Source organism: Nycticebus coucang, chromosome 9, assembly GCF_027406575.1.
Source record: "Nycticebus coucang isolate mNycCou1 chromosome 9, mNycCou1.pri, whole genome shotgun sequence".
Taxonomy (NCBI): domain Eukaryota; kingdom Metazoa; phylum Chordata; class Mammalia; order Primates; family Lorisidae; genus Nycticebus; species Nycticebus coucang.
The window spans coordinates 22,565,349-22,578,384 of NC_069788.1; the positions used below are offsets into that span (position 1 = coordinate 22,565,349).

The following is a 13,036-nucleotide window of genomic DNA, read 5'->3' on the forward strand; positions in this document are numbered from 1 at the left end:
ATACATCATGACCAAGTCGGTTTTATCCCAGGGTCTCAAGCCTGGTTCAATATACGTAAATCTATAAACGTAATCTAGCACATAAACAAATTAAAAAACAAAGACCATATGATTCTCTAAACCAATGCAGAAAAAGCTTTTGATAATATCCAGCATCCCTTCATGATCAGAACACTTAAGAAAATCGGTATAGAAGGGACATTTCTTAAACTGATAGAGACCATCTATAGCAAACCTACAGCCAATATCATATTGAATGGAGTTAAATTGGAATCATTTCCACTCAAATCAGGAACCAGACAAGGCTGCTCACTGTCTCCATTGCTTTTTAACATCGTAATGGAAGTTTTAGCCACCACAATTAGGGAAGAAAAGGCGATCAAGGGTATCCATATAGGGTCAGAAGAGATCAAACTTTTGCCCTTCACAGATGATCTGATTGTATATCTGAAAACACTAGGGACTCTACTACAAAACTCTTAGAAGTGATCAAGGAATACAGCAGCGACTCAGGTTACAAAATCAACATTCATAAATTGGTAGCCTTTATATATACCAACAATAGTCAAGTTGAAAAAACAGTTAAGGACTCTATCCCATTCACAGTAGTGCCAAAGAAGATGAAATATTTGGGAATTTATCTAACCAAGGACAAGAAAGATCTCTATAAAGAGAACTATGAAACTGTAAGAAAAGAAATAGCTGCAAATATTAACAAATGGAATAGCTGCAAATATTAACAAATGGAAAAACATACCATGCTCATGGCTGGGAAGAATCAACATTGTTAAAATGTCCATACTACCCAAAGCAATATATAATTTCAATGCAATCCCTATTAAAGCTCCACTGTTATACTTTGGAGATCTTGAAAAAACAATACTTTGTTTTATATGGAATCAGAAAAAACCTCAAATAGCCACGACATTACTCAGAAATAAAAACAAAGCAGGAGGAATTACGCTACCAGACCTCAGACTATACTACAAACCGATAGTGATAAAAACAGCATGGTATTGGCACAAAAACAGAGAAGTAGATGTCTGGAACAGAATAGAGAACCAAGAGATGAACACAGCTACTTACTGTTATTTAATCTTTGACAAGCCAATTAAAAACATTCAGTGGGGAAAAGATTCCCTATTTAACAAATGGTGCTGGGTGAACTGGCTGGCAACTTGTAGAAGACTGAAACTGGACCCACACCTTTCACCATTAACTAAGATAGACTCTCACTGGATCAAAGATTTAAACTTAAGACATGAAACTATAAAGATACTAGAGGAGAGTGCAGGGAAAAACCTTGAAGAAATCGGTCTGGGCAAGTATTTTATGAGGAGGACCCCCCGGCAATTGAAGCAGCTTCAAAAATACACTACTGGGACTTGATCAAACTAAAAAGCTTCTGCACAGCCAAGAACACAGTAAGTAAAGCAAGCAAACAGCCCTCAGAATGGGAGAAGATATTTGCAGGTTATGTCTCCGACAAAGGTTTAATAACCAGAATCCACAGAGAACTCAAATGCATTAGCAAGAATAGAACAAGGGATCCCATCGCAGGCTGGGCAAGGGACTTGAAGAGAAACTTCTCTGAAGAAGACAGGAGCGCGGCCTTGAGACATATGAAAAAATGTTCATCATCTTTAATCATCAGAGAAATGCAAATCAAAACTACTTTGAGATACCATCTAACTCCAGTGAGACTAGCCTATATCACAAAATCCCAAGACCAGAGATATTGGCACGGATGTGGAGAAAAGGGAACACTTTTGCACTGCTGGTGGGAATGCAAATTAATACATTCCTTTTGGAAAGAGATATGGAGAACACATAGAGATCTAAAAATAGATCTGCCATTCAATCCTGTAATCCCTCTACTGGGCATATACCCAGAAGACCAAAAATCACATCATAACAAAGATATTTGTACCAGAATGTTTATTGCAGTCCAATTCATAACTGCTAAGTCATGGAAGAAGCCCAAGTGCCCATAGATCCACAAATGGATTAATAAATTGTGGTATATGTACACCATGGAATATTATGCAGCCTTAAAGAAAGATGGAGACTTTACCTCTTTTGTGTTTACATGGACGGAGCTGGAACATATTCTTCTTATTAAAGTATCTCAAGAATGGAAGAAAAAGTACCCAATGTACTCAGCCCTACTATGAAACTAATTTATGGCTTTCACATGAAAGCTATAACCCAGTTACAACCTAAGAATAGGGGGAAGGGGGAAAGGGAGGGAAGGGAGGGGGGAGGTGGGTAGAGGGAAGGGGATTGGTGGGATTACACCAGCGGTGCATCTTACAAGGGTATATGTGAAACTTGGTAAACGGTCTGTGAAGCTAGTGAATGATGCCCCATGAATATATCAATGTACACAGCTATGGTTTAATAAAAAAAAAAAAAAAAAAAAAACAGAAATAGGGCCAGTGGTTAGAATGATGTGAGTGCTAACAAATGTGAGACTATAGAGACCTGATTATGGAGTCATTAGGAAAGTTTTCACCTAAGAACAACCTGAAAGTGTTTTAACTTAAAGAGGTAGGAAGGTGGGGATTGGAGCCCAACACAATTTGTTTTAAATTTTCATGAGGGAAGAACTTTATCTTGTTCCCCACTATATCCCAAACACATAAATAAATAAGCACTAAAAATATAGATACATGGATAGATAACTTTTGAGAATATAACTCTGGCTATAGTGTAGAGAAAACTGATTGGAAGGGGAGCAAGAGGGGACAAGGGAGGTCATTTAAGGGACTATTCCAGTACTTGGTGATGGATTGACTACAACTAGGGAGAGAGGGTGGTATCAGGATCACTCCTGGGTTTCTGGCATAAGCCACTGGGCGGATGACAGCCCCATTCACTGAGAATGGGAAAGAGGCCAGTTTTGAGGAGGAAGGTCACATCAGGTCACCAAAAATAGTTTCCATTTATATAACCACAATCCTGTGAATTCTGTCAACAAAGGTAACAGGAAGTAATGAAGAAAGGTCTAAATGAGCTCAAACTGCAACTCTGGTCTGAGAAATAGCCCCAGGTCTCCTGACAAGTCCAGGCCCTTCCACTTGGAACCATCACAAGAAGTTAAAATAAAACCTCCCTCAAGAAACTTAGCCTCAACATTTGTGCAAAGGTGATATAGGGCTCAAATAAATTTGGAAAGTTAATCTATGTTGATTGAATATACAATCAAGGTAAAGTTATTCAAAGTTTTCTGGCTTGGTGACAGTAGAGGTGGTGTGGGCTGAAAGTGTATATAAGAATTTCTATGCCTTTTTGAAAAAACACATGTAAATCACCGATTAGCAAACTGACCACCTTACTGACTTGGTGGCCTTTCTGATAAACCACCGAATTACCAACAGGATTATGTTTCCACTCCACCACCGCCACACATTCCTACCACAACTCAACTACCAAAACCAGAGAACTGACACAGTGATCAAATGGTGAGTTTGAATAATTTATTCAAAATGTATTTGTCCCAGTGATTCTTCAGTTTCATTTGGTCTGAGACACCTTGACTGTCAGACTTGATAATACAGTCTATTTCAGGGAGGAAAACTTATGACCTAGTAATCCAGGAGACAGAAAATGAATTCCTTTCATAGGCTGAGCGATTATTTATGTACTTTAAAATTCTAAGTCTATAATCCATCTACCCAGTAATTCATCAAAAGTAAGAGATGATGTTAAAATATCTTTACTACTGGCATCCGGCTTTACCCTTCTCTAGGACAGTTATTTTCCAAAACTAAAGTCTTGTGGTTTTCCCAAGGTAAGAATGATTGACAACATTTTACACTGCAGATGGCTGAGCAGATGTGTGAATAGGTATGATACCTCACTGCAGACATCTCAGCCAATCAGAGAGGAGCTGAGAATTGCACTCTGAAGCAATTATGAATTCCATCCAGGGAGATCCAACTGGTACAGAAGGTCCTATTTTCAACTATTCTGGAATGATGCAGAATTAGGCTATCTATGAGTCTAATCAGGTATTCTCCAATCTACAACAATATTCCCACCCCTCTGAGTTACACAGGGAGCTTGAGTTCAAGAAATCCTTTATTTAAACAAAGGGGGTTAAGAGCACAGTCTTAGGAATCCTTACTTTGCCTGTGAAATGTAGGCAAACTTTTTAACCACTCTAAGGCTCTGATACTTCCCCTAGACTACCACGTAACATTGCCTTTTTCAGGAATGCTGTAAGTGTCCGTGAGACAAAATGCAAAGCACAGTGTTTGGCACATACCAACGACTGACAGAGTGTTAGTAATCCTTAGAATTTCTTACATCAGTGACCTACAAATTATGGCATGAAAACACTTCATTCTTTCCCTGGATCAGAATTAACAAGTCAATGTATATAATGAATTTGAAATTTCCTCCCAAAGAAGAGGATGGAACTTGATAATTTTAAAGTCTAAAACATGCAACTTTAAGAATTATATTTCTTTGAATTTGGTTTTATCTTTAAAAGATGAGAAAGTGGGCGGCGCCTGTGGCTCAGTGGGTAGGGCGCTGGCCCCATATGCTGAGGGTGGCGGGTTCAAGCCCAGACCCGGCCAAACTGCAACAACAACAACAAAAAAAAAAGATGAGAAAGTATTTGTTATATGCGATAATGTCTTTTTAGGAACATGTGACTTAGTTATCCTATATTCTTTGGGGACATGCTTTTCCTGCTTCCAAGAAGGCTAGTGTAGAAGAAACAAAAATATTGGAGCCAAATATGTCTGGGGGCTTAAAGTATTCCTCTACTTCCTACATGGGCAAATAACTTACCTCTCTAAGCCCTAGTTTCCCATAAGTAGAATTGAAATAGAAATATTTCCATTACAGGGTTTACTTCCACTTCCCACCTACCACCCACTTCTATCCTATCATCCCACTTACAGCCTTATCAAATTCCTAAAGGTGTAATAAGATACCATTCAAAAAATTATTTTATACATATTTATGAGTAGCTCCAGGCACTGTGATAGAAGCTAAATTACTGAAAGATAATTTTATATCAAAAATCTAAAAAAGAGGCACTGGGACCCGCAATCAGCCTTCTCCTGGAACTCCAGAAGAGCTGCGCGCACCCAGACTCCAGTCAGAACTGCGCTCAGACCCTCCCAGACCTCCGGAACAGCTGAGCCCTCCCAGACCCTGGTAAGAGCTGCACAGGAACCCACTACCCTGCCCACTGGGCCTCCCCATGCCCTGATGAGGAACTCCGGGAGCCGCATAACCCTGCGTCCTCCCTCCTGTACCCTCCCTGCCTCCACACCACCCACTCATCTAGCCAGGGACTCTGGTAGCCACGTGCCCTCCAGAGCCCTTCCTGCCTCTGTGTGGAGCCCTTCTCCTGGCCAGAGACTGCTGGACCCTTGGACCCTCTATGCCAAAGTCACTGGGCACCAGGCACTCCCAGAACCGTGTGCAGCACCCCCAGCCCTGTTGCTGGACCTGGGTGTGCTCCTGAGCTGCTCCCACAACCAGAACTCCCTGGCTGGGGCAGCCCCAGAGGAGCTACACAGGGTCACTCCCTAAAAACATAAAGCAACAATAGAGGGATCCCGCTGGAGTCTAATCTTGGAGTGACACCTCTCCAACTCTGAGGACGGCCAGAGGCAAAGGCAAAAAACAGTCATAAGGAGAAATCAAGGGAAAAACTCTGGCAATATGAATAATCAGAGTAGATCAACTCCTCCAAGAAACAATGGAGCAGACACAGCACAAGATCCCATGCACAAACAAATAGCTGAGATGTCAGAAATCGAATTCAGAATCTGGATAGCAAATAAGATCGAATTAGAATTCCAAGCAGTAACCCAAAAGATGTCTCAAGAATTCAACGAATTCAAAGACCAAATGACCAAAGATTTTGACACATTGGGACAAGAAGTTGCAGCCCTCAATGATCTGAGAAACACAGTAGAATCCCTTAGTAACAGAATGGAGCAATCAGAAGAAAGGATTTCTGACATTGAAGACAAAGCTTTTGAACGCTCCCAAACTCTCAAAAAAGAAAGAGAAATGGAGGGCAAAAACAGATCACTCTCTCATAGAGCTCTGGAATAATTCAAAGAAAACCAATATTCGTCTTATAGGGATCCCCAAAAGTGATGAAGTGGCTTCACAAGGCACAGAGTCTCTTCTCCATGAGATTAGGAAAGAGAACTTTCCAGACATGCCAAGAGATTCTGAAATTCAGATAGCAGACAGTTTCAGAACTCCAGCACAACTCAACCCAAATAAGACATCCCCCAGACACATAATAATCAATTTCACTAAAGTTAATATGAAGGAGAAAATTCTGAAAGCAGCCAGATGAAAGAAAACCATTACCTACAAGAGGAAGAATATTAGAATAACTACAGATCTCTCTGCTGAAACCTTTCAAGCCTCAAGAGGATGGTAATCAACTTTTAATCTCCTAAAACAAAATAACTTTCAACCCAGGATCCTGTACCCAGCTAAACTGAGTTTCACTTATGATGGAGAAATTAAATACTTTAATGACATTCACATGTTGAAGAAATTTGCCACAACTAAACCAGCTCTCCAGGATATTCTCAGACCTATCCTCCATAAAGACCAGCATAATCCTCCACCACAAAAGTAAACCCACCCAGAAAATTTTGATCAAATTCCAACTTCCACAGTCGCAAAAGGATTAAAAATGTCCACCGGACTCTCGAAAGGCTTATCAATATTCTCAATTAATGTGAATGGTTTAAATTGTCCTCTAAAGAGGCACAGGTTGGCTGACTGGATACAAAAATTCAAGCCAGATATCTGCTGCATAAGGAATCTAATCTTACATTAAAAGACAAATATAGACTCAAGGTGAAGGGATGGTGATCTATACTCTAGGTAAATGGAAAACAGAAAAAAGCAGGCATTGCAATCCTATTTGCAGATGCAATAGGCTTTAAACCAACCAAAATAAGGAAGGATAAGGATGGACACTTCATATTTGTTAAAGGTAATACTCAATATGATGAGATTTCAATTATTCATATTTATGCACCCAACCAGAATGCACCCCATTTTATAAGAGAAACTGTAACAGACATGAGCAACTTGATTTCCTCCAGTTCCATAGTAGTTGGAGATTTTAACACCCCTCTAGCAATGCTTGGATAGATCCTCCAAAAAGAAGCTAAGCAAAGAAATCTTAGATTTAAACTTAACCATTCAACATCTGGACTTAACAGACATCTACAGAACATTTCATCCCAACAAAACTGAATACACATTCTTCTCATCAGCCCATGGAACATAGTCCAAAATCGACCACATCCTGGGCTACAGATCTAACCTCAGCAAATTTAAAAAAATAGAAATTATTCCTTGCATCTTCTTAGACCATCATGGAATAAAAGTTGAACTCAATAACAACAGGAATCTGCATACCCATACAAAAACATGGAAGCTAAATAACCTTATGCTGAAGGATAGATGGGTTATAGATGAAACTAAGAAGGAAATCACCAAATTTTTGGAACAAAACAACAATCAAGACACGAATTATCAGAACCTCTGGGATACTGCAAAGGCAGTCCTAAGAGGAAAATTTATAGCACTGCAAGCCTTCCTCAAGAAAACAGAAAGAGAGGAAGTTAATAATGTAATGGGACATCTCAAGCAACTGGAGAAGGAAGAACACTCCAAGCCCAAACCCAGCAAAAGAAAAGAAATAACCAAAATCAAAGCAGAACTAAATGAAATTGAAAACAAAAGAATTATACAACAGATCAATAAATCCAAAAGTTGGTTTTTTGAAAAGATCAATAAAATAGATAAACCTTTGGCCAACCTAACCAGGAAAAAAAGAGTAAAATCTCTAATTTCATCAATCAGAAATGGTAAAGATGAAATAACAACAGACCCCTCAGAAATTCAAAAAATCCTTAATGAATATTACAAGAAACTTTACTCTCAGAAATATGAAAATCTGAAAGAAATTGACCAATACTTGGAAGTATGCCACCTACCAAGACTTAGCCAGAATGAAGTGGAAATGTTGAACAGGCCCATATCAATTTCTGAGATAGCATCAACTATACAAAATCTCCCTAAAAAGAAAAGCCCAGGACCAGATGGCTTTATGTCAGAATTCTACCAAACATTTAAAGAACTAATACCTATGTTACTAAACCTCTTCCAAAATATAGAAAAAGAAGGAATACTACCCAACACATTCTACAAAGCAAACATCATCTTGATCCCTAAACCAGGGAAAGACCCAACAAGAAAAGAAAATTATAGACTAATATCACTAATGAATATTGATGCAAAAATACTCAATAAGATCCTAACAAACAGAATCCAACAACACATCAAAAAAATTATACACCATGACCAAGTGGGATTTATCCCAGGGTCTCAAGGATGGTTCAATATACATAAATCTATAAATGTAATTCAGCACATAAACAAACTAAAAAATAAAGACCACATGATTCTCTCAATTGATGCAGAAAAAGCTTTTGATAATATCCAGCATCCCTTCATGAGCAGAACACTTAAGAAAATTGGTACAGAAGGGACATTTCTTAAACTGATGGAGGCTATCTACAGCAAACCCACAGCCAATATCGTTTTGAATGGAGTTAAACTGAAATCATTTCCACTTAGATCAGGAACCAGACAAGGTTGCCCATTGTCTCCATTGCTCTTTTTTTTTTTTTGCAGTTTTTGGCTGGGGCTGGGTTTGAAACCCCAACCTCCAGCATATGGGGCTGGCGCCCTACCCCTTGACCCCCAGGCACCCTACCCCGTCTCCATTGCTCTTTAACATTGTAATGGAAGTTTTAGCCATTGCAATCAGGGATGAAAAGGCGATCAAGGAGGGTCAGAAGAGATCAAACTTTCACTCTTCGCAAATGACATGAACGTATATCTGGAAAACACTAGGGATAACTCTTAGAAGTGATCAAGGAATACAGCAATGTCTCAGGCTACAAAATCAACACCCATAAATCTGTAGCCTTTATATATACCAACAATAGCCAAGCCGAAAAAACAGTCAAGGACTCTATTCCTTTCATGGTATTGTCAAAGAAGATGAAATATTTGGGAGTTTATCTAACAAAGGATGTGAAAGATCTCTCTAAAGAGAACTATGAAACTTTAAGAAAAGAAATAGCTGAAGATGTTAACAAACGGAAAAACATACCATGTTCATGGCTGGGAAGAATCAACATCATTAAAATGTCTATACTACCCAAAGCAATGTATAATTTTAATGCAATTCCTATCAAAGCTCCATTGTCATATTTTAAAGATCTTGAAAAAATAATACTTCATTTTATATGGAATCAGAAAAAACCTCAAATAGCCAAGACATTACTCAGAAATAAAAACAAAGCAGGAGGAATCATGCTACCAGACCCGAGACTGTACTATAAATTGATAGTGATCATAACAGCACGCTGCTGGCACAAAAACAGAGAAGTAGATGTCTGGAACAGAATAGAGAACCAAGAGATGAATCCAGCTACTTACTGTTATTTGATCTTTGACAAGCCAATTAAAAACATTCAGTGGGGAAAAGATTCCCTATTTAACAAATGGTGCTGGGTGAACTGGCTGGCAATATGTAAAAGTCTGAAACTGGACCCACACCTTTCACCATTAACTAAGATAGACTCTCACTGGATAAAAGATTTAAACTTAAGATATGAAACTATAAAAATACTAGAAGAAAGTACAGGGAAAACTCTTGAAGGAATCGTCTTGGGTGAATATTTTATGAGGAGGACTCCCCAGGCAATTGAGGGAGTCCCATTACTGGGACCTGATCAAACCAAAAAGCTTCTGCACAGCCAAGAACATAGTGAGTAAAGCAAGCAGACAGCCCTCAGAATGGGAGAAAATATTTGCAGGTTATACCTCTGATAAAGGTCTAATAACCAGAATCCACAGAGAACTCAAACATATTAGCAAGAAAAGAACAAGTGATCCAATCTCGGGGTGGGCAAAGGACTTGAAGAGAAACTTCTCTAAAGAAGACAGATGCACGATCTACAGACACATGTAAAAAAGCTCATCATCCTTAATCATCAGAGAAATTCAAATCAAAACTACTTTGAGATATCACCTAACCTCAGTAAGAGTAGCCCACATAACAAAATCCTAAAACCAGAGATGTTGGTGTGCATGTGGAGAAAAGGGCATACTTATACACTGCTGGTGGGAATGCACACTAATATGTTCCTTTTGGAAGGATGTTTGGAGAATACTTAGAGATCTAAAAATAGACCTGCCATTCGATCCTATGATTCCTTTACTAGGTATATACCCAGAAGACCAAAAATCCCAATATAACAAAGACATCTGTACCAAAATGTTTATTGCAGCCCAATTCATAATTGCTAAGTCATGGAAGAAGCCCAAGTACCCATCTACCCACGAATGGACTAGCAAACTGTGGTACATGTATACCATGGAATATTATGCAGCCTTAAGGAAAGATGGAGACTTTACCTCTTTCATGTTATTTTTACATGGATGGAGCTGGAACATATTCTTCTTAGCAAAGTATCTCAAGAATGGAAGAAAAAGTACTCAATGTACTCAGCCCTACTATGAAGCTAATTTATAGCTTTCATATGAAGGCTATTACCCAACTATAGCTCAAGAATATGGGGAAAGGGCCAAGGGAGGGGAAGGGAGGGGGGAGGTTAGGGTAGAGGGAGGATAATGGGTGGGGCCACACCTACGGCGCATCTTAGAATGGGTACAGGAGAAACCTACTAAATGCAGAATACAAATGTCTACATACAATAACTAAGAAAATGCCATGAAGGCTACGTTGAACAGTTTGATGAGAATATTTCAGATTATACATGAAACCAGCACATTGTACCTCTTGATTGCACAAATGTACACAGCTATGATTTAACAATAAAATAAAATAAATTAAAAAAAAAGAAAAGAAAGAAAGCAAAAAGAAAAAAAAATCTAAAAAAGGATATTTCTGGTGAGATCTGGCCTCTTCTGATCAGTCTGCCAAGTCAAATAGCATCACTCCACTGCATTCTATTGGTTTTAACAACATCGCTGAGGTCAACCCAGATTCAAAGCAAGGGGACCTATACCACGCCACCTGATAGAATAACAAATGCCAACATATGGGTATTTTTTAAAATGTGTGTAGGCAATGTACATGTAGAGTTCTAAATAAATAAACAAAAGCTATGTAAGACTTCTGCACAGAAAACTATAAACGATTATCAAGATTCATGGATTGAAGAACTTATTTCTGTAAAGATATTAATCTTCCTTTTTTAAAAGACTTAATAAAATTCTAATCAAAATCCAACAGGTAAAAACCAATTAATGGACCTGTGAACTAGACAAATTCCTGCAAAAATGTCTCTCTATCCATCTCTTGAAGACTTGAAGGAAGACAAAGTAATTCAGGCTCAGAGTGCCTTTTCTGCAAATCCTGCCAACCCAGCGATTTTGTCAGAAGCTTCTGCTCCTGTCTCTCAAGATGGAAATCTCTATCCTAAACTGCATCCAGAGCTCCCTCAGTACATGGGCCTGAGTTTAAATGAAGAAGAAATACGTGCAAATATGGTCCTGGTCCCTGAAGCACCAGTTCAGGGGCAGTTGGTAGCAAGGCCTACTAGTATGAACTATATGGTTGCTCCTGTAACTGGTAATGATGTTGGAATTCGTAGAGCAGAAATTAAGCAAGGGATTCATGAAGTCATTTTGTGTAAGGATCAAGATGGAAAAATTGGACTTAGGCTTAAATCGATAGATAATGGTATATTTGTTCAGCTGGTCCAGGCTAATTCTCCAGCCTCTTTGGTTGGTCTGAGATTTGGGGACCAAGTACTCCAGATCAATGGTGAAAACTGTGCTGGCTGGAGCTCTGATAAAGCACACCAGGTGTTCAAACAGGCTTCTGGAGAGAAGATTACTATGACCATTCGTGACAGGCCCTTTGAATGGACAATCACCATGCACAAGGATAGCAGTGGACATGTTGGCTTTATCTTTAAAAATGGAAAAATAACATCCATAGTCAAAGATAGTTCTGCAGCCAGAAATGGTCTTCTCATGGAGCACATCTGTGAAATCAATGGGCAGAATGTCATTGAATTGAAGGACTCTCAAATTGCAGACATGCTGTCAACAGCTAGAACTGTAGTTACCATTACGAACATGCCTGCTTTTATCTTTGAACATATCATTAAACATAGGCGCCAAGCATTATGAAAAGCCGATGGACCACACCATTCCTGAAGTTTAAAAGTCACGGTACAACAAAAATGTAGCTGACCTTTTCTAGTTTCCTTCTTTGGCAACTTCTGTATTATGCACATGAAGCTTTCCCAGAGCCAGTGAGCACATGCTGCATGAGGACCTTCCGTTTCACACAGCGGCTGGGAATCTGGCCGTCTCCTCTGATAACTGTTCAGATTTCAAGATAGTTGTAGCCTTATCCTGGTTTTACAGATATGAAACTTTCAAGAAATTTACTGACTTTCCTAGCATAGTTTCTCTACTGGAAAAACCTGATGCTTTTACAAGCCATTGTGGTTAGGATGACTGATACAGGCTTAGCTTTGTGTGAGAAACAGTCGCCTTCTCCTACGTCATGAGTAGTGCTGTTCATATTACTTTAGTTTTATGGTATATTTGCTTTTTTAACATGTAACCAAGTACATTTAGAATGATTGCCTTTGATAGTGTTTTTTTTTTTTTTTTTTTTTTTTTTAGTTCTGTTTATAAGTGTGTGTAAAATACCAATTAAGAACACTGGTTTCATTCCATATAAACATTATACAGGTGTGTGTAGATTGCAAGAGATTGTGATGAGTGTCATTAAATTTTAACTACCTTCACTTACTACGCCTTAACTATGTTGAACATCTAGACTAAAAGCCAAAATGTAATTATTGCTGCCTTTCTAAAACCTACCATGTAGCTCGGTCTTAACCGAAATGTACACTAACCCAGACCGTGGAATGATACTTACTGAGCTACTACAGCATAGCTGCTTAGT

General features: G+C 38.8%; 1 protein-coding gene across 2 annotated transcripts; it reads left to right on the forward strand.

Moving 5' to 3' along the window:
- Positions 1-11,368: 11,368 nt before the first annotated feature.
- Positions 11,369-12,756, forward strand: LOC128594171 (syntenin-1-like). 2 transcript variants are annotated; one of them, XM_053602726.1, is made up of 2 exons: positions 11,389-11,634; positions 11,806-12,756. In XM_053602726.1, the coding sequence occupies exons 1-2, from the start codon at positions 11,389-11,391 to the stop codon at positions 12,244-12,246; spliced, it is 687 nt and encodes a 228-aa protein (XP_053458701.1). In that variant the 3' UTR covers positions 12,247-12,756. The 2 variants fall into 2 exon arrangements, with proteins under 2 accessions (XP_053458700.1, XP_053458701.1); XM_053602725.1 differs by having other exon boundaries at positions 11,369-12,756.
- The last annotated feature ends 280 nt before the right edge of the window (positions 12,757-13,036 follow it).